The 21,454-nt window shown below is 43.4% G+C and overlaps 3 protein-coding genes across 5 annotated transcripts; all 3 read right to left on the bottom strand.

Annotated features, from left to right (window-relative positions):
- Positions 1-189: 189 nt before the first annotated feature.
- LOC136430844 (tripartite motif-containing protein 2-like) lies at positions 190-5,142 on the bottom strand. Of its 3 annotated transcripts, none has more exons than XM_066421881.1 (5): positions 5,017-5,142; positions 2,574-4,404; positions 1,991-2,154; positions 1,608-1,741; positions 190-1,313 (listed from the first exon to the last, which is right to left on the bottom strand). In XM_066421881.1, the coding sequence occupies exons 2-5, from the start codon at positions 4,018-4,020 to the stop codon at positions 986-988; spliced, it is 2,073 nt and encodes a 690-aa protein (XP_066277978.1). In that variant the 5' UTR covers positions 4,021-4,404; positions 5,017-5,142; the 3' UTR covers positions 190-985. The 3 variants fall into 3 exon arrangements, with proteins under 3 accessions (XP_066277978.1, XP_066277980.1, XP_066277979.1); XM_066421883.1 differs by having other exon boundaries at positions 2,574-4,098; XM_066421882.1 differs by lacking the exon at positions 5,017-5,142 and having other exon boundaries at positions 2,574-4,547.
- Positions 5,143-5,249: 107 nt separating this feature from the next.
- LOC136430843 (tripartite motif-containing protein 2-like) lies at positions 5,250-12,268 on the bottom strand. The gene is made up of 8 exons (XM_066421878.1): positions 9,628-12,268; positions 8,900-9,055; positions 8,589-8,781; positions 8,337-8,431; positions 7,992-8,133; positions 7,438-7,591; positions 6,839-6,971; positions 5,250-6,577 (listed from the first exon to the last, which is right to left on the bottom strand). The coding sequence occupies exons 1-8, from the start codon at positions 11,317-11,319 to the stop codon at positions 6,320-6,322; spliced, it is 2,823 nt and encodes a 940-aa protein (XP_066277975.1). The 5' UTR covers positions 11,320-12,268; the 3' UTR covers positions 5,250-6,319.
- A 427-nt stretch (positions 12,269-12,695) lies between these two features.
- On the bottom strand, positions 12,696-20,111 carry LOC136430849 (synaptobrevin homolog YKT6-like). Its single transcript, XM_066421889.1, has 9 exons — positions 19,960-20,111; positions 19,237-19,425; positions 18,865-18,947; positions 18,556-18,656; positions 16,910-16,968; positions 16,506-16,551; positions 15,953-16,018; positions 15,634-15,735; positions 12,696-15,262 (listed from the first exon to the last, which is right to left on the bottom strand). The coding sequence occupies exons 2-9, from the start codon at positions 19,338-19,340 to the stop codon at positions 15,227-15,229; spliced, it is 597 nt and encodes a 198-aa protein (XP_066277986.1). The 5' UTR covers positions 19,341-19,425; positions 19,960-20,111; the 3' UTR covers positions 12,696-15,226.
- Between the last annotated feature and the right edge of the window lie 1,343 nt (positions 20,112-21,454).

Genomic DNA, 21,454 nt, shown 5'->3' with positions numbered 1-21,454 from the left:
CAGGATTATACGGAAATAACATATCACTCCACCAGACTAGTAATTTTAGTGCATGATTTATCCTCTTGTCCATAATGTATCCTAGTCCTATTCTAATTTGAAAAGAGACTTTGATCAGTACATTGTACTTATCTGCATTAAACGGGAACGGTACGTGTTAAACAAGTCATAATAAGTACAAGACTACGCCACAATCTGGAGCTTTTATTGGCAACAATCAAATCATCACATTCAGCATCCACGTAGGATTCTAACCATCATTTCCACAAGACAGGCTTAATGTCTTTATTGCAACACATATCTGTTTAATCATTTGCTTGTATCAAAATTAGATATAGCTCATATTTGAATTAAAAACACATTATAAATGGAACGTAGAAAATAGTTGTGCGCAGATCATGTTTTTATCAACGTTTCTTTCTATGAAACCACTCCTGATGATGACAAAGTTAATTCAGCAGGATATATATTGGAAGATTTCACGACTTCGAGTGACTTTTATGCTGAACAGAACATATATAGTGATTCTGTAACGTTGAACAGTATGTCTTACTACTATTAGGTTTTGGTCACAACTTGCGCATGTATTGTGGCAGTCGTCGATAACAATATTGTCTGCAACCGTGTAAGATTTCTCAATGAGTACCGTGTCCCAAATCAACCGTTTTAAAGTCTTTCGTCATCGATTCAATTTGCATAACGTTATACACTGTGACACATAATTCCATTGAGAGGTGCAAAAGCATAAGCATGATGGTATTTTGATACATACTAGTCAGGCTGCCAGTTTTCAGTCTTTACTGCACGGATTGTTAAATATTTCTCAAGTGGTAAAGAAAGTTGGTGGTCAAACGTTTATCAGATGACAAATGTAACTTCATAGCATCATTCCCTCTATTGATAATCTTATTACAACAAATAACCTTAGCATGAATCATATAGAGACACATGCATATCATTCATTCATTCAACAGTCTGTTGCTCATCAGTCCTCCAGCTTGTACACTTTGACGTAGCACCTGTCCCTCTCGGTCAGGACGAGTTGGTTGTGTTCTTCCCGCAGCGCCACAGTCTTGGGACACGTGAGCCCGTCGTCCTGCGTGAGGACGTAGCGGTGGAAGTTGCCGTCCGAGTGGAAGATCTTCACCATGTTGTGTCCGCTGTCGCACACCACGATGTCGTCCAGGTTGTCCCCCGAGGTCAGGACGCATGCGCCGTACGGGTAGATGAAGTTGCTGACTTCGTTCCCGCAGCCGCCGAACTTGCGGAGGAACTTGCCTTGGTAGTCATACACTTTGACGTAATGGTTCCCTCTGTATGAACATTACGAAAGACAGAGATAAAGTGCGATGCATTTAAAGTGAAGATAATAAAGAAGTCATTTCATCCAAAGTAGAGAAATGCCTTTTACCACGGGACTAAAATAGATGAGAACAAATGACACAAATGGAAACATGACAAAACAGGAAGTTTGGTAAAAACACAAAACATTTCCTGCAAGATGATGAACAATAGGCCAATGATTGTATTTGTAAACACTTCCGTGGAAATGAGGAACAGGAACCGACAGTAAAAAGATGAGTAGAAAAACATGAGTGCAGTCTGACCTGTCGCAGACGATAAGTTCGTCCCTACTGTTGACGGTGACGTAATGTGGCTTGTTGAAGGAGTAGGTGTCGTTCCCGTATTTACCGAACTGGTGAACAAGCGCGCCCTCTGGCGAATGGATGGTCACCTTGTGCTGTAAGATAAATAAACACAGGTTTACCCGATGGGGACAGGAGAGTTGGCAGTGGGGGCGGTGAAGTATTTTGTTGTGCAAAGTTCATTTGTTACAAAGGGGAAAAGCAAATTTGACTTTCTATTGACTTACGCTGTTCTCATCAGTCATAAAGTGATTAGCTTTACTTTGTAATATTCCATATTTGTCGACGGGTATCATTACAAGTATCAGTACTCAGCTAAAACGTTGCGGATTATGATTTATTACCTTTCTAACATCGGTGAGAATGAAGCGGCCGTGCGAGTCCACCGCGATCCCGTGCACGAACTCCAGCTTCCCGTCCGCGTCGAACCGCCTCAGCTCCCGCCCCTCCGGGTCCATGATCACCACACACCCCTGGCCGTGCATGTTCCCGGTCATCGCCAGGTTCCCTTAAGATGACGGGATGACAGTGCACGTGTCAACCTTAAGCCCCATGTTGTGTTGTGTTGTGCTGTGTTGTTATTTGCTGTGTTGTGTTGTGTTGTGATTTGTTGTGTTGTGTTGTGATTTGTTGTGTTGTGTTGTGATTTGTTGTGTTGTGTTTATTGTACTATATTGCGTGGGTAATATTATCCACACCAGACCCTATGTATTTGCAATGTAGGACATGTAACATGTACATAGAGTGTTTGGTAGGGCTATCGTACGTAGACTTAAGTACAGCAAGGAAACTTTGTGGTTCTCAGAAGCTTTCTTTGTAGCACAAGAAAAGTGTGAGTTTGGCTGGACGACCAGCGCATACATACATATCTACAGGCTAATCATGTTCTCTTTTGTATAAATGAAAGATTTAACGACTTCTGCTTACCCTCCTTAGTCCAGACGACGTCACGTGGATAGACCGGGAGTTTGACCCTGGACTTGAACTCACCCTCCAGTCCAAACACTTGCATGGTTTTCTGTACAGAGTCCAGAACGATGATGTCCCCATCGCCCGTGAACAGGACCCCCTCCGGCGCCAGGAATTGCCCCTCCCCCTCCCCGTCGTTGCCGAAGTCCAGCACGAGTCGCTTGGTGGTCTTGGCGTGCGTCATGGAGTCTCTGCGCTCGGGCTGGTCGTTCTCGTCGTCTGTACTTTTGGTCAGACTGTCCAGCCGCATGACGTCAATGTCGTCCTTCCTCAGGATGGGTCTGTCCACGTCGTCCAGCTCGTCCGCGCTGTTCGCGTCTGCCTCGGACACGGAGGTGGTGTCGTCCCTCAGGCGCGTCTCCAGCTGACCCATCTTCTGTAGGACGTACTGCACGTCCGCGTCCTCCGTCACGAACATGAGCTCGGACCCGACCAGCCCCTCGATGATATCGTCCCTCGGCTCGAGGTTCCCAACATCCTGTAGGTTCTCAATCAGTCTGTTCTGGTACTGAATGACCTCCAAGTCGCTGCCATACCGCAGAAGTTTTTCCGTGAAGTCACAGGTGCTGCGCAGCCGGACTAAGTCCAGTTTCAGAGAATCTTTCTCAGATTCAATGTCCAACTTTTCTCGCTCGTAAATAGTCTCAAGTTCGGACAGAAGGAATCTCTTTTGTTCTTCCACAGCGGAGATATATTTTCTGGTGGTTTCTGCAATCTGTTCGGAAACCTCGGTTCTCTGTCGCGCCTTCTGTGTCTCTGATTCTGTTAACTTTCTGATGGAAGTCTCGTAGGACGGAATCTTCTTACTAGCGGTCTCCAGGAAACCTTTGACCTTGCTGAGACTGCGCTCGCTCGCGGCTCGGTATTTCGGGGCTTCCGTGTCGAAATTTTGATCGATATCTTTCCTTCGTTCGTCAAGTTTACCTTTGTTCCTGACGAACAATAGCTCAGAGAGGGACACGACATGGTGACCTCGGGTGAACTTTGTCCGGGGGTGGGCGAAGGCGCAGTCCGGACACAGGTTGTCCCCGCACTCGATACAGTGGGACACCGACAGTACCTCCCCGTCCTCATCGTCCCCGCACACCGAACACGGTACCTCCCTGTCTCTGGTGTCCGCGTCCTTTGCAGACAAAGTCTCGCACAAACTCGCCACAAATCCGTTATCTTCAAATCCAGCTACACCCAAGTCTGGGATAGTGTGGTTCATTCGGCACACGGGACACTCCACGGTGTCCACGTCCACAGAGGCAAATCTCTCCAAACAATCTTCACAGAAAGTATGAAGACACGGCAACAGCTTCGGGTTGGTGTAGATCTCAGAGCACAGTTGACAGACTAGAAAGTTGTCCTTTGTGTCCCAGACGTGCAGAGACGACGGGGACGTGGTTCCGTTAGCCGCCATCGTAATCAACTAGTGGTCTCAGGTGTCGTCATGTGATTGTTACCGTAGGTAAGAGGTCACGACGGGCAAACTTGTTTGCTGAAGGGAGGAACGTTCTCATGATAACAGCCTGCTGTTATGTTAAATAAGTGTTCTTTGCGCCGTGTTAGCTTTAGTTGGCAACGTTACGATTTCCTATAGAGTTGTTTCACTTCATCCAAAGCCCGATGTATTGAATTTGGAAGAGAACCAGGTAATTCTCTACAAGGGCTTGTGCAGTTAGGTGCCGAAATAAGGCGGACATTCCTGTCGCGAGCAGGATCACACGGCAAGTGTTTGCCGACCCGGGATGAATTTCGTTCGAGTGAACGGTCACACACGGAACAAGATCAACGAGATTGGGACCTAGTCAGGACAGAAAAAAACATGTAACGTATCAATCTGCTTGAATGCTTTCGACAAGAGAAAAAAGAAGTCAGTCTCTTGAAACACACCATGTTTCCTTTGCATTTCAGGGAAAGAACTCAGATTTCGAAGCTTGTTTTGATACTACAAATGTTTTTCTTTTGTTTTATCTTTTTTTGGGTTCATTTATGGCCTTCTTTTTTACCATTTGATTCCCCCGTCCCCTGAAATAGTAGATTCTATTTCTAGCACATTAGGCCGAACCAGGATCACCAAACAGATCATAATCTGATAACGTTACAGTAAACTTCGTGCGATGTGAGCAAAGTCTAGACACCTACGCCATGAAACATTAGAAAGCTGGCACGTATGCATTACATATGTATGCACTGTAATGTATGACGCTAACGTTAACGTTGCTGCGACGTATAACATTAGATGAACAATATCATGTATCTATTACCAAGACTCTTAATGGAAACCCGCTGCATCCGATCCGTATACTGTTTACCACTGTACGCTGATAAAAACAGTGCATAACAAGGTGAGAGTACAAAATTGTGATTACAGGACAATAAACGTTAATATTAGAAAACGTTTGTAAAGAAATACCTGTATGCTGAAGGCCGGCCATTTCATTCTCATGTTTCCTCGTCCATGGCCGCCCTACGTAATGCGTCCTTATGCAGACAATCCCACTGAGCTGTGATGGCCGTTAAATTAATCCACATCGACCTGCCCTGCACACTGCCCCCCTCCCACCTCGCTGGGCACGTACCTAGGATTGTAAGTCTAGACACAGCCTCGTTGTGACTCATGATGAGTAGAAAGAAAAACAAGACGCCTTTTCTTTGTCAACTTTAATACCTCCATAAACATAGCAGCACCCACGCCTTTCACCTTTGAAATTAAACCTCACACATAGAAACGTGACTATGAATAGTAACGTTTGACATGTTATAGATATTAAGGGTTGTGTTTACCGACTTATACACGTTGGCTAGACCTGAATTTTAACAAGTATCTAACACAACATCTTGAGTAGTTTTAAAGTTTTAAGTCCTACTAAAGCGATGTTTGTAACGTTGAATCCTGGCCGTCTTCACATCAGCTACCATCTGTGACACATTTGTAAAACATTGCCGCTCTTTCACCTAACTCTATTAAATTGCTATTTTGGCTGGATGCCCACTGACGCCGATACAGTCTGCCGATACAGCCTGCCTGTCAATATTCCATGTACAAAACGTCGATATATGTCTAGCACCCATAAAACGGCATATACATAAAGAATTATGCCTGACTTTGTGACAAGCGAAGGTTAACGTTATACTGCATTGAAAGTTGTAACGCTGCTACATAATGAAGTCTAAGAGTAGAGCAGAAAGGGTCACCGGTGGGGGTTAACAGAACTGAGAAAACTACTGAACTGATTCTCAATTGCACCGTAAACTCGTACCCAAACAAAACACCCCACAGCCCTTCTTAAGAACACAGTACCTCTCATTCCGCCGGCATCATAGTTCACTAATCTCCGCGGCAAAACAATATTCTCAATGTTTACATAACTCTCAACCGTTACTGAGCGCAACTTTCCAACTGTGTCAAACTACATACATATACGATACTTTGGATAACAGCTTTCTCAGTGATCTTATTTGTGTTAGGTCTATAGACTCTAACGATTTACATAAACCCGTAGATATAAAATGTTAAGTCGCAACAATTCACATGTCTTGAATATTGATATCGATATCTTTAAATTTTCCATAATATACCGTCACCATCATATTTCGTTAAAAATAGTAATGAAAAATTCATCAGAACGTTATAACATGTCCCTAAACATCTTTCTTATTTTCGGCAAACATACCGAGCCATAGCCCGTGACGATTTTGTTCGCTGTGTCAGCACCTTATGATAAACTGTAAACCCTCACGACCTGTTTATCTCGCTCAGACACCACCAGGCGACCTTCAGGAGTAATGCAGAGTGCCCTTGGCCCTTGCTGCGGCTCGTCGCTGATGATGAGGTACTCCCGGAACTTCCCCTCACAGTCGAACAGTTTGACGGGGTAGGGCGTGCTGTCGGCCACGATGATGTCGTCTGTGGCGTCCACACAAAGGCCGTACGGGAAGACAAGGTTGTTGTCTTTCGTCCCGTCTCGTCCCACCTGTAATAATGGATAACACTTTTTAACGTCACTACATATGGTTATTACTATAAGCCCCCATGATAGTGGTTTGAATTGTAATGTCTTTCCATATGTTAGAGATCCAAAACTGATAATATGAAGAGCTCCAATGAATATTTGCATTGGTAACTATTACGATTACTTCGTTTCTGAGAATTGCTATGGCAATATTGGTTTCATTTGACAATCTTGCCATATATGCGTTTTAGTTTCTTACACACTATGTGAATTTTAACCCACCTTTTTGAGGAAGGTCCCTCGCGAGTCGAACATCTTGACACACTGGTTGTGTTTATCGGAGACCAAGATGTTGTTCTTGGCGTTAATGGCGACGTTGTACGGTTTGTTGAAATGGTGGTCTTCATTTCCAAACCTAGATGGAGAATCGATAAGGAAATGGTTGTTTTCTGATGTCGTAAAAATTTACAAAATGGACAAGTGGGTAAAGAAATGGCACTATATCTCAGATATACTGCTGGGTTACTGACACGTTATTTATCATATGGCCGACCCTTTACTAGTCTTGCAGAAGATCAGGAATTTTGAGACTAATAGAAAGAAGAAGGAAAAGGAGACGACTGTACTGTGCTGGGCTCTCCTTGTATATAACCATAACAAATCTGGAGATTTTCAACGATCAGTGATGCTGAGTACGTTCACTCTGTCACATATATAGCACCGAGAGGGTGATTTTTGAGTGCCCGACAACTAGTCTGCCTGGCCACAGGGAGAGCAGCTTTTCATGGAAGCTTATTGTGGATCTGAATTAACTCAAACTTGCAGCTCAGTCCCAGTCTGACTTTCGAGGCGACCGATAAGACAACATAACGATAACCTACACTCCGAACTGGTGGATGAGGCGCCCGTCCGGCAGGTGGATGCTGACGCGGTGCTTGTGGACGTCCGTCACCACAATCCGCCCGTTCTTATCCACCACCAGCCCGTACGCGTACTCAAACTGCCCCTCAGTACCGAACTCGCCAAGGAAGCTTCCTGGGTGGAGGATTTAATCAATGAATTGATTGATTGATTGGTTGAGTTAATGATGTACAAACAAATGAATGAAAAGGTAGTGCAACTATACGATATCAATCAACATCAATCCAAGAAAATATGAGTTCAAAAACAGACAAAGGGCACTAATACATGCGCACACAAAAACTATATAGCAGCTTATGACCTAGGAAAATGTCAATTAAGAAAAAAGTATATGTATAAATGGGAAGGAATGTAATCTTGAAAGTAGGGAGAAATTCCATGTAAAAGTACAAAGATACAGCTCCATGGTTACTTGAGACTGAAGTTCAGCAAGAACTTGTGTTAGAGTGAATGCATATCACTGCATACACCATACCTGTCCGCTAAATACAAATCACAACTTTGCCGTCCTCACCTGTCGGAGTTAACATCTGCACCTTCCCCTCCCCGTGCAGGTTCCCGCTGACGATGAAGATGTTGTCCTGAGTGATGGCGACGTTCCGCGGGTACATGGACGTCTTGATCTTGTACTTGAACTTCCCGCTTCCGTCAAACACCTGGTACATACACAGGACAAGGTTATGTCCATACTTCGTGATGGTTTATGTTGACTTAACGTAGATCAGATCACATTAGTAAGGACTGAGCACTACGATTCAGAAGTTGATGAACTGACTTTGCTCAACGTTATGTTTGTCTGTCTTTCTTTCTGTCTGTCCATCTGTGTATTGTTGTTTGTTTGTTTGTTTATAGCTCTGACCTGTAGACGTCTTGAGTCCGAGTCAGCGACCACAAAGTCTCCATCTGCAGTGACCTGTACACCCGCAGGCGCCATGAAGTGTCCATCGTCATCTCCTGGGATGGCAAAGTGTCAAATATTCAGCCATGAAATAACACAAGACATTGGGTCGTTATCAAGTTAGTACGGCCATCTTCTATTTACCACCACAGTACTTTTGATATTAAGTTACATGAAAGAAAGTTTTTCTTCCAAAAGAAAATGATTTCTCACCCTTCCCGCCAAACTCCAACATTAGCCTGGCTCTGCCAGACACCCCCGGGTCCACTCCCTCGTCCTCCTCTCCGTCCGCCAGGCCGCCGACCTTCAGGCCGTCTGACGTCTCCAGGATGTCGCCCAGGCTGGACTTCCGGCCCTCCATGGACAAGTTCAGGATGTCGGGAGCCTGGTTTTCTATGTAGCCAAGCTGTGGTGTTCGGACACAACATTTCGTAGTCAGTGTCACGTTTTAAAGAAGAAAAATCCTAGTTCTCCTGTGATTGTGTTGACAAATTATCAAACGATCAAAAATACCGTTAACGAACCTTTTGCACGATATACTGCACGTCTGCGTCCTCGGTGATGAACTTGAGTTTCGTGGCCCTGATGGCGTCGATGTCGCCCACCGTCTGCCTGGGAACGAGACACGACAGCTGGTTCAATCGGTTGGTCACGTGATCCTGGTAGTCAACCACTTCGGTCTGTAAAAGAACAAGATAAAATTGTTTTACATGCAAGTCAAGAGAGTTATAGCAGTTCACATTCCGTCAAATTAGATTCATAGAATCCCCAGTGATTGCTCACATTGAGATGGCGGATCCTTCTGATCAATTATTCAATCCAGCCCATGACAAGAGAACAATCATCTCAGATTATTGAACATTATGAAGAGACCAATTCTCCCCGTACGTGATTTATACCACAGGTATCAGATAGGTAGAGCCGAGTGCTATTACTGCAAATACTGTACTTATGAACATGATATATGGAAGGGGAAATGCAAAAAAATAACATCCACATTTCCCATGTAGGCTACATGTATAGGAAGGAGTAAAGAAAATCGAGGTACTTTCCCCTGCAAATCTACTTTTCCCTGCCAGTACCATTTCCTTTTCTGTGGGAGGATACAATCTGTACAAAAATACTTCAATAAACACACCAGGTAGTCAGTAGCTTCACAGTTGACCTGGTTCGTACCAAAACAGGACATAGTGTTTCCCTTCGACAGCTTTGCTACTGGTAATACGAAACAAAGAGAAAAGGAACATCGTACCTGGGTCCCATATTTGAGGAGCTTTTCTGTGAACTCACAGCTCGACCTCAGCTTAGCGACCTGGAATTCCAACTTCTCCCTCTCCGTGGACAGTTCTACCCTCTCCTGTGTAAACATCATGTCCAGATCGCTGAGCAGACCGTCCTTGTAGTCCAGGATAGACTTCGTGAACAGCTCCACCCTTTCCATGATCTCCCTCTCGGCATCTTCCCTCTGTTTTTTCTTGTCCTTTTCTACCTCTGCCACTACGCTCATGGCGGTTTCGAACGCTCGGATCTGATCGTTTGTGGACCGGAGGAATGTTTCTATGACCATCTTTGTCTTCGAAACGATGTCTTTCATTTGGGAGTACTTGTGGTCTTTGTGTTCGTCAAACAGCCCCAGTAAGCAGACCGGGACTTGGCAGCTATCGCAGAAGAACTTCAAATATTCCCCGTCGTGTTTTGGACACGCGACCATCTGCCGAGCTCGCTGTTGGTAATTTTCCTCGTGACGGAGAAACTTGAAGTCCTTGAGACTGAGGACTCGGTGTGCCTTGGTGTATTTAGTACGATGGTGGATATTGGAGCACTCCTGGCAGAGGAAGTCTGAACATTGGACGCAGTGTGAGGCGGCAGGTGTCTTCTCAGGGCAGATGTTACAGACGGAAGACATGATATCTGCAGCAATGTCCTTGGTCTCCTTTAACCCTTGTTGATGTTTAAACGCCTCTGCCAACCCGTCCATGAAAACGTCATCCCTGAGGTCGTCCACTCCCTTCTCCTTCCCTTCCAATGACGCTGCCTCGTCGCAGGTTGGACAGGCGAATTTTGTAGCCCCCGCGGGCACTTGTTTTCGCAGGCACTCAAGACAAAATGTGTGCAGACAGTCTAGTAATTTGGGCTTGTTGAAAAGGCGAGAACAGATCTGACAGACGAGGAAGCCCTGCTCCCTGGCGGCTGCTGACAGACTTTTTGACGGGTCTCCTGAATAAGAAGCCACACGGCGGTGGGTGGGTGTACCGGCGGGTTTCAAGTTCGGGGTGGCTGAATGGTTTGATGCCGAGGACAGGCCGTTTGTCTTGGTAGGAATCTTAAACCCTTGGCCAGGTGTACCGGCCGACTTCGCCGCGTCAGGGGTGCTAGTGACGGGCCCCTGTCCATTACTGGTCGTGATTTCTGGCGTTTTGACGTTTGGAGTTGCAGTATCGTTCAAACCTGGTGGCGCCTGGTCGGGCTTAGAATCACCCGAGGCTATTAAACCTGTGGCAGATGAGTCCGCGGGTAGGCTTACATTAGGTGTGTTCATGACTGTTGTCTCGCTGTTGGTCTTTTCACTGCTTGTTCCAGTTGTTTGTGGGATAGCCGTGTCAGTAAGCTTGTCATTACTTGTCTCAGGGCTCAAATTGATGCCTGATACTACCGGCACTTGCGGAGAGGCATCGTTGTTTTCATGGACGGCAGATAATTCCTGTCCCAAGCACTCGCCGTTTGTTGGTGTTGATAAATCTCCCTCCTGTTGCCTAACAGGTGGGTCAGTTGGTTCCGTCTGGGACTCTATGGCTTCCGTAGGGCCTGCCTCGTCCTTCGGGCCCTCGGCGACCGCATCCCCGTCCAGAACAACCCCCTGGTCCGCCTCTTCAGACGGTATGTTGTCACCGACGTCTGCCATCTTGGAGAAAGGAGATACGTGGCTCGGACTCGGGATTAACATATTGGAGGGCAAACGACTAGAAAAACCAGTTCTGACTGCGAAACTGCAGGCAGGGGCCTCTGTGTTCAAAACACGCCTTGCAATTGGGCACAGTTGACCCGTGAGGTGACGTGCGTGAACAATGAAGCCGGCGCAGACACAATGACTTCCTTCCAAAGGGACCACAAAGTTCAAATTAATGTGAAAAGAAGGACCAACGATTGTAACGACGTGACGGCCCGGATAAAATTACACGTCAAACGGCCGGGGTCGGCAGGTGAGAGGTTACAGGTGTGGATATTGTTTTCACCCTGAGAACACAGGTAAGGTACCTGTCATTAAACAGTACAGGACGGGAACCATGTACACGACTAATCGACCAAACGTCAGAATCGCTAATTCAAACTGGGCGTTTCCCGTTACCACCTATTTTGCCCTGGGTATACCTGGGTGACGTCATGCGTGGGAACTCTCAGGTGAAACAACGGCAAGGTGTTTGGTTACACAGGTGACGTCACCTCGCGTCACAGGGGGACACCTGCAGTATAACACCCCGCGCTGAGACTTCGGCACAGATTTCTGTCACGTCTCTGTCGACTGATTACAAGTCTGGTGACCTTTACTGGGAGATGTCCCATGTGAAAAGTTAACAACTGGCGCGTCGTGTTGTCCCTGACAGAACCAGGCTGTACATGAGACATGTGTACACAGCAAACACAGCCCGGTAAATCCGCGGGGCTGACACGGTGATGATATTCCGGTACGTGACTAAGCACTTGTAGGAGGTGACTCCTCTCCGAGAGGGCATCATGTGAACACCCATGTGAACAATTCTGCCATATCTATAAATATCGACCAAAGGATCAGATATCAGGGCTGTATGACAACAGTATAGAAATCATGGAGAGATGAACATTGAACCAATACAGACCGACTCAATGTATGTAATATTTACGCAAATAAACGATCATAAAGGTCTAGCACAGAACATTGGTGTGTTTGTCATATTGAATTCTCTTTAGAGGAAATATACTCCATTTTTTCCGTTCCTCTTGGAAGTTGTTGCCATAACGAAAATGAATATTTCATAACTATCAACATTTACGCTTCCAGCATTTCCTTTGTCACTTCTGTATGTGATGGTATAGAACATTCAGGTCCTTTCAGTAGAAATTACTCATTGGAAGTATCTATTTCAAGAACCTTACATCAGATGCAGGATCCTAACATGTTTGTTTGGGTTCCAGGCGGTACTGTTGTGTATCCAGACATGTAAAAACACCCTTATGTACACACGTGACTGGGCACTGTAGAGACTACATAGAGACTATATGTAATACACTAACGTTTTCAAAACTTCACAAGAAAAATACATTAAAAAATACATTTTAACCGGCTCAGTGATACAGAAACATTTATTTGCTTCATCAAGTCAATCCATGAAAATAGAGGTGATTCCAGCCCAATACAAATACTGACACACAAATAACGGCACTTTTCTGACTATTGCATACACAATGCTAGTCCATGACTGGATAAGGTTGTAGTGTTCATTTTTAAACCAATTTTCTTGGTAAAACCAATAGGCCACTCCTCTGAAAATTATCTTATCTATCCTCAAAAGCATAATAGACTGTTACCTCCAGAAGTTCTGAAGAAGGGAAGGGAATGATGTAAAAAGGGGCCAGGTAAAAATGGAAGATGTGATACAGAAATAGATGTATTGAGTGAAAAATTCAAAAGGTGGTTAACTAAGTGTTAGATAAAAATCTCTATATAACGGTTTCATCTTATCTGTTCATTGAAATTTCTAAAAGTGGACTGGCTCTCAGAAACCCCTCCGGTGTCACACAGTGATATTGTCACACCCATCACATAACCAAAATAAATAGTTGCAGTATAACATCCATGATACATGTACTAGGGATGGACATGTCATACAGGAATTTTGATGGTCTACTATAAATTTGACCATTGTATCCCTATCATTGAACAAACCTTTACAATGTGCATCTTAGAAGTTTACAATAATCACAAAAATAATATCTTAACTGTACAATTGTCACTGGACATTGCAGCTTTACAACATATTTACTTGCTCTGTGATCTGAATCCTCGCTCACTATAGAAGGCATCAGGGACACAACTTGACTTCTGACCTCCAATCAAAGATCAGCCCTTCATTGAAAAATGAGCTGTAGATGGTATCATTGACAACCATGTTTGACTAGCTTTTAAAACTTACCATTCCCCTTACAAAACATAACTACAGCAGTACTTTACATTTAACAAATGCAATATGGGCAAAGAAAATCTAAAACTAGTAAAAGGATTCACCCATCTTCTCTGCCCACTTTGCAATTCATCAGTTATGTTACTAGGTTTCGTCTCCAACCCATGTCTACACTTACCCAATCAAAATTTAGATGGACAGATCCCTTCTCTAATCTTTCATATCCTCTATTCGTTCAAATATCACTGTACAGCACTGATGAACAAAAAGTATAATGACTAAAATGGAAGATATCATATGTGATTAAATAAAATATCCATAGAGCCTGTTTGTACACAACATTGTTGAGAATATTATGAAATAAGTAATTTTGATGGTGAGAGAGTACTGATCATGTATGCAGCTGTGCATATAGTTTACAATTCTGTCAACTATTACTGTATAACAGTCTACAATGGTTCATGACTTTTAAAAAATCAGGATCATTCTCCTTAAACCATCCAACAGTCAGTTACCGGGATCACAAAACTGGCACTTTTCTTACTCAGAACTTCACACATTTACCCCCTACTTCCTGACCTGTGCTACAACCAATACAACTTCTGTGTGTGGCGAAGCTCACAGCAGAGAGGTCTCACTGGTGTACCCATGTACACCGACATGAACCACTTTTAACAATCATACAGGCAATACATCCAACTTGTTTGACCTATGATAAAAGCATGGTTGATCTTAAGGAATGATAGCTCGGCTTCCAATGCAGACAATACATGAAGTAACTGTATAAGTTAAGGACATCCTGGTCAAGCCTTACACATGATACTGAACCCACAGTTAGTTAATTTTTACAGATATAACACAATATACAGTGTTTACAATAAAACATTGTGATGCAAAACGTTTGTGTGGAAAGATATCATTGTTGCAAAGCATAATATTAAAGTATGGCCAGAATTTAAAGGGAAAGGTGGAGGGGAGGAGGTATTATACTAATCTGACAATAATCACTTGCACTTACTAATCAGCCATCTCCACCCAAGGATAAAACATTGTGCATTTTATTCCATAACAGCATGTTGCTGGAGACTGTAGGCTGTAGATATTTTTGGCTTCAACAATGTGGTTGCTGGACATCAACACTTGGGGGGTTAACATACATGTAGTGTTTGCCAATGATTTTCACACTTCAACCTTAATGTACCATTTCCTTTCTTTACATACCAAACATATAGATGCCTTATAATGCTGCACCCCCAAACATAACATTCAGTTCAACATAGCTGAACAATTCAGAATACAGTTTCTGAACTTTTTTTGATAGAATTGCATTACCTGTCCAGAATCACAAGCTACTCAATCAGACTCACCCACATTGCTGACAATACAACAGAGTGAGACACACAAATTCACAAGCAAAGGGTTAATTCTTACAATTAGGTGAATAGAAAAAAAGCATATGGAAGCTGTGTATGTTTGTTTACTTTGTCCCACATCAGATTCCTTTTCTGTGCAACACACTTTCTGGCTGTGATCCATGGAACCCAGGTTTGCCTGTGTGAGAAGAACTTGTCATATCTTCCTTTTGCCTGACTTTATTTTTGGAGCATGTGTGCAACATGAATTAGGACTAACAGATTTATGCATATTGTCTCAGAGATGTCTGTGAGAGAGTGCTGAAACATCCCACACCTGTGCCTACAGGATCACACAGCACTGGTTCTGCTTCTTGGCCTGAAATGATAAATAGAGTGCTATTAGATCTAGAAAGCTGGTCAAAACCTTACATATTTTTATGTCATGAAAAGTAAAAACGTGTGTTTTCAACATTGATGAAAAACCTCAACTTTTACTATGTAACTTTTTTGTGGATTTTCACACACATACACAGATTGTTTTCCAACTACGTGGGTCATGATGGTGAGTTGGCCCAAGCAACAAAAGACAAAAGTATCAAACTCAAAGGCTGGATTAACTTACAGTGGATCATTCTTTCATTTCCATTCTTTCCATTGTAATGAAACTGGTACTTCAGCCTTTAACAGAGATGGCTGTGATGTAACTAGATAGGAAAGCCATTAAGTTTGTGTTTGTGAAGGACTTACAGTTTTGTAGAAAGTCTTGGACTGTACACTAAGATCCTCTGACTTGGCCACGAGATCATCCAACTTTTCTCCTCTCTCCAACACAGCCTCTATGGACTTGTGCTATAAAGTGGAGGGTGGGGAGAAACAGATCTGATAAACTACAATGAACGTAGAGCAAAACTTTTAAAAACTTCAAAAAGGCTCACTGTGTACAATAGTGCAGACATGATGAAAACACATATCAAATATAGAAATATAGCTTTTTGGTGTTACATCTTAAGAGCTAAGGCAACAAAAACATTTCTACAAAGTGAGTCAATACTTCATCAAGCCTTACCAAGATGATTTTTGTCTCGTCCAGTTCACTTTGAATCTTCATCATGGAGTCTGCTTCTCTGGGATTCTATAGAACAACCAATAGTAATGAATCAACTGTAATGCTACAGCCACATTTCCAAAGCGGGATCTGGCCAGGCTACTTAAAGGAAAGATAAATAAAAGTGTACATCAATAGATATACACAGAATATGCTTATGGAAAATTATTTTAAGTTTTGTGTGTTTTGTTGTCTTTCATGTCATACATGTATGTTGTACTTTTCGTTTCCACAAACTGCCCGACTGGGTGCCAGTTTGGAAATGTGACCATAAGATGCAAACAGTAACAAAAATATACTGCAACTATCATATGATGTAGTACTGGAAAAACAATTATCTTGTACTTGACTTATGTATTCAGATATTGTAGAGTAGAGTTGAGTAGAATCTTCACCCATGTAGGAATTTGGGTTTCCAGTTTGGGCCGCTCTTCAATTATTTACCATCATTTCTGGTCTGTGCTTATAGCCAAAAACATGCAACATACTTATAAAACACAATTAGTGTTCATACCTGATATTTTGCCAAATAGCCGTCTAGTTCCGTGTAATGTATTGTGCTGGAAAATAAGGATAGACACTAGTTTAGTACCTACTGACAAGACATTTCCAACAAATATTATGTAACTCAGGAAGCTAGTCTTTACTACTACAGTCAAAACTGCCCAAGAAAATCACCCAGGGGACTAACAAAATCTGGTCTATGTGGAAAGGTGGTCACCATAATGAGAAAAGATCTAAGGGACCATCAAAAAGTGGTCACATTGGCCAGGTGGCCGTTACATAGAGATGGTCACTTGTACAGGTACGGCAATAAAATCATTGCTTACTATAGAGCAATGGTTTTGAACAAGACATTAAAAGCACTTTGACTGGAAGGTGGTAACTAACAGAAGACAGACACGGCACACATATTACCTTTGGTTTCCATCAGGCCACAGGTGAGTCGGGACCTTCTGTGTGAAGTCATCTAGAACCTGGAGATGTGGGGGAGGGGGGCATGGTGGACACATGAGATGGAAAGCATAGGAGGTCCAAGGAATATACAATAAACTTATGTCACTTGAAATAGTAAAATTCATATCTGTGGTATCACTGAAATCAAATGATAAATGGCTAACTACAAATAGAAATTAGGACACTCACACAAAAATGTCATTTAAACTCAGGGCACATACACATACCAATCATACCAGTATGCTAATCCAAGGAAAGCATGTGGACCGGACAATGTACCAAACTGGGTGCTCAATGAGTGCGCTGAGGACTTAGCACCTATCGTTTGCCATCTTTTCAATGCTTCCTATGCAGAGGGCACCGTGCCCACAATTTGGAAGTCGGCCAATGTAGTACCAGTACCGAAGGCTGCTGGAGCATCACAAGTGGAAGACTTCCGACCAGTGTCCCTTTTAGCCGGCTTGGCAAAATTACTAGAAAGATGCATTCTTAAGAGACTACTCCCCTCTCTGACTGTGGTTATTCGGGACCAGTATGCCTATATGAAAGGCTCGTCGACTACCATAGCACTGGTACGCATGGTGCAAACCTGGTTGTCTGCACTTGACTCCAAGAAGCCAACTCTAGTAAGAGCTCTCTTCGCAGATATGAGTAAGGCTTTTGATCGGGTGGACCATGCTCTACTCCAGACAGAGACAGCAAAGAGTAGTGACCCACGGCAAGTTTAGCACCTGGTGTACACTTACATCTGGAGTTCCGCAGGGGGGTGTTCTCTCGCCCTATCTGTTCTTGCTTTTTATGAGCACAAGGTCACCAGTGTATTGTAGTACTCTAAATGTAGGCTACGCCGATGACGTCAGCTTGTCGCGTACCCTCCAAGTGGCTGTGGCCGACAGTGACAAGACAGTGGAGGAGGAAGCGTGCCAGCTTGACGAGTGGGCTGGTGACAACAAGATGACTTTAAATGGCAAGAAAAGCCAGCTACTACAAATCTGCTTTAACAGATCAGTTCCTGTTCCACCAGAACTGTGTCTCGGGGGACAACAAGTGCCATGTGTTGGGCTAGCCAAGGGCCTGGGTTTTATTCTGGACAAGAATTTGACTTTTAATGAACAAGTTAGCTCTATGGTCACGAAGGCCTCTCGCAGACTCCACTACTTAAGGCTCCTTACAAAACAGGGAACCAGCGTTGCTGACTTGTTGCAAATACTAGTATACATTACATTGATAAGACCTGTACTAGAGTATGGCCACGTGCTACTTGTAGGCTGCAACAAAGAGCAGGAGCAGAACATGGAGAGGGTACAAAAGAGAGCGCTGCGAATAATCTCTCTGGGGGGAAGAAGGGAGGTGCCCACATTGCCAACTTTGAAAGTACGCCGTGAGGCTGCAGCTGTAAAACTACTCAGAAACATGCTGGAGGAAAATCACCCACTGCACGACATGGTTCCTCCTGCTAGGGCTCATGTAACGCTGCAAGGTTGATTTAATAAACTGAATTGAATTGAATTGAATGCTAAGTTCATTCTTTGGTCCTTCTCCGTGGTGCCCAACCTCAGAGCTAATATGCCATATCAATAGGCTAGACAGGATAAGGTGTTTGTTACCTTATTGAGTAGTGTGAAGGCTACTCTCTGTGGGTACTCATGATCAGCTATCAACACTCCTCCCAGGCCATCAGTTCTGATGTAGCAGTGACACATGTACTCTGGGGGGGGGGGGGGGGGGGGGGTAAACAAAGTTATAACATGAGTTATACAAGTTATTCAGATTATCACATCTATCATTGTGTATGGCTCTGTGGAAACTCAATCATGTTTTAGCACACAGTCCCAAAATTGTTGCTACTTTCAGTAGTTTAAAAACAGATAAAAACACAACTTCAGAGGGGAGTGGTTTAGCACAGAATTACTTACCTTGTTCCTTGACGGTTGACCTGCTTCCTTCCCTACAACGTTCCACTATGATCTGACTGGTGAACACCATGAACTCCTTCACACTGCAAATACATGTAACACAGGTCAGAAAAATTCAGTGTCTTTACTGACATCTAGTCAGATACTCAAAAGCAACAGCTGTGGGTTAAAAATTGCATAAGTGGCGTAGTGATTATAGTGATTATCAATCGGATCCTATCTCAGTCTGGAATACGACTTGAGCAGTAGCTATAGACAACTGGTTTGTTACTAGTATACTATGTGGCCATTCATTGCTGATACAATACAATACTGATACATAAACATGTAAAAACAAAAAACACATTACGTCAGTAAAACTGCTGCTCCTACCTTCCTCTCTGGAAGTAGCCAAATGACTGCAGGTCGTATCCCCCCATCAGGAGGTGGACTTTGCTGTCCCTCTTATACAGGACTGACAGGGAATACAGCTTCATGATGGACTAATCTGCACTACACGTCGGAGAGAGACTCTTCTCAGCTGGGATATTTCTGAAGCAGCTCGTTGTTTTATGTCTTGTGCTGGAAGCAAAAACATGAAGGTGCAACGTTACAGTTGTTAGCCTCTACCAGGCCTTCCTACAGGGGCACGGAGAGCCAGGAGTTCACAAAAGTATCCCCCTTCCTGCATCTTGTGCATAGGATACACAGATAAAGTTTCAAACCAACACCTGAATCCCAGCATAGCAGAAATTAGGCTTCCTGTCAAAATATCGTTTTGGAAGACTAGTAGGCTATGCTATTAGCTAAAAACAGAACTAACTTATGTGCAGACACACAAACGTAGCTTCCATTAAAATATCAAACAACTTTTGCAAAGTCCGGTCTAAGTCTTTACATACTCTGGGCTGTGCATGTTTAACGTTATCCACTGCACTTCTGTTTACATTTCATTTTCAGCAGGAACGTTAGATATGAACTATTTGACAAATGTGCCCCCCTCCCTCTTCAAACGAAAATCGTTCTGAGTCAGTACCTCAGGTACGTTTTACATGAGTTTGGGCCGTTTTTATACACACAAAACACCACGGCACTAAGCTGAGATGTGAGACGTACCTGTCTTTCGAGTATGTCGGCTTTTCGCGTCTTCCCGATGTTAGTTTGTTGAATCAATGACTCAGATCGCGATTTCGGAATCCGACTAACTCCACGTAAGTTTCCTGCTGACATCACAGGGGTCAACCTGGCCTCGGTTTGACACACGGGCAGGGGCGACGTCTAGCAGCTACTCAATAAACTGCAACAATTTTGAACAAAAACCGATCCTCGACTATCCCAGCCTAGAATATCCATCAAACATGTCAAAATAGGAGAATGGATGTAGCTCGAACAAGTTCAAATCTGTGAATTTTCACGTTTTTGTTTGATTAACGTTAGGCCTATGTGGAGGAGGAGATGTGGTCGGTCTATCAGTCTTTCCCTAACGACTATGATCGACGTCACAGATGATGGGAAGTGTATGGGACTTCCAATAAAGGGCACTGAGGAGATCGTGTTGTTAATGCATACATTTTCAGGAGTTTAAAAGATAACCTTGTACAATTTATACGAAAAAAATCACTCAAGCTAAATGTGACCTTAAATTTTCCCCTGACGTTTTAGTTAAACATGCACGTCGCTTCGGACCCTTTATCCCCTTATTACGCCGTCACGGCTCATTCTAACAACAACATGGTAGCTTGAGGTGACGTTAGACACCGTTGTTGGGTGACCTTTCTTTTCCTGCATGCCTTCATGCCAGGAAAAGTCAATGTTAGGTGTGACTACAAATACGTCTAAGTTACATATCTAAGTTCTAACCTTGAACTACAGTTTATGACGATAGTGATGCATGTACCATAGTATTTGTTTACCCAATGCACAACTGAAATAACAATCAGTTGTACCATCAAAAATCTCATTGCATTGTCTACTTCACTCAACAGCTGTGATGTTTATCTATTGGCGTTTCACCTCTGACATGGGGTCAATGTCAGAGGTGAAACCTGGCCTGATACTGGTAGTTTGACTCACGATAAGCTGCAGAGCCAGACAGGCTCAACTTTAGTTCATCGGCAGAAGTATACGTCATACCGTGGCGGATCGTCACTAAGATATCTCTAAGACCTCTAACATTGTCGTCCTATTTGTGTCGCCAGGTGGAAATATATTCACTGTGCAGATTCTAGATCATTGGTTTGAGTTTGAGGAATGTTTGCAGTGTGACGTAGAAAGTTACGTATATATGTGATAATTACACTTTTTTTCATATTAGTAGGCATGTGCTGCCATGGCTGCTAAATCTGTTTGAAAAGACTAGAATAGTTTTTTTTTACGCTTTCTAACAGAGGCTTTTTCAAACACTGAATGCCTCTTCGGGTTTTCAGTCGCAACACGTTACGCATGCTTAGAGTTAGACGATACGAAAAAGTTGTTTGGGTGGAAAAATACATATACGTGTCAAGGTGGGGTAATGGCATTATATAGGAACGGTGTGGGATTATTGGTTTGGTAGGTAATGGACGTAGCCAGATTATCAATTACAGGCAGTGTCAGTGCATATTAATTCAAA

The sequence above is a fragment of the Branchiostoma lanceolatum genome, chromosome 3 (genome assembly GCF_035083965.1).
Source record: "Branchiostoma lanceolatum isolate klBraLanc5 chromosome 3, klBraLanc5.hap2, whole genome shotgun sequence".
NCBI lineage: Eukaryota > Metazoa > Chordata > Leptocardii > Amphioxiformes > Branchiostomatidae > Branchiostoma > Branchiostoma lanceolatum.
This window is presented reverse-complemented; position numbering and strand designations above follow the sequence as displayed.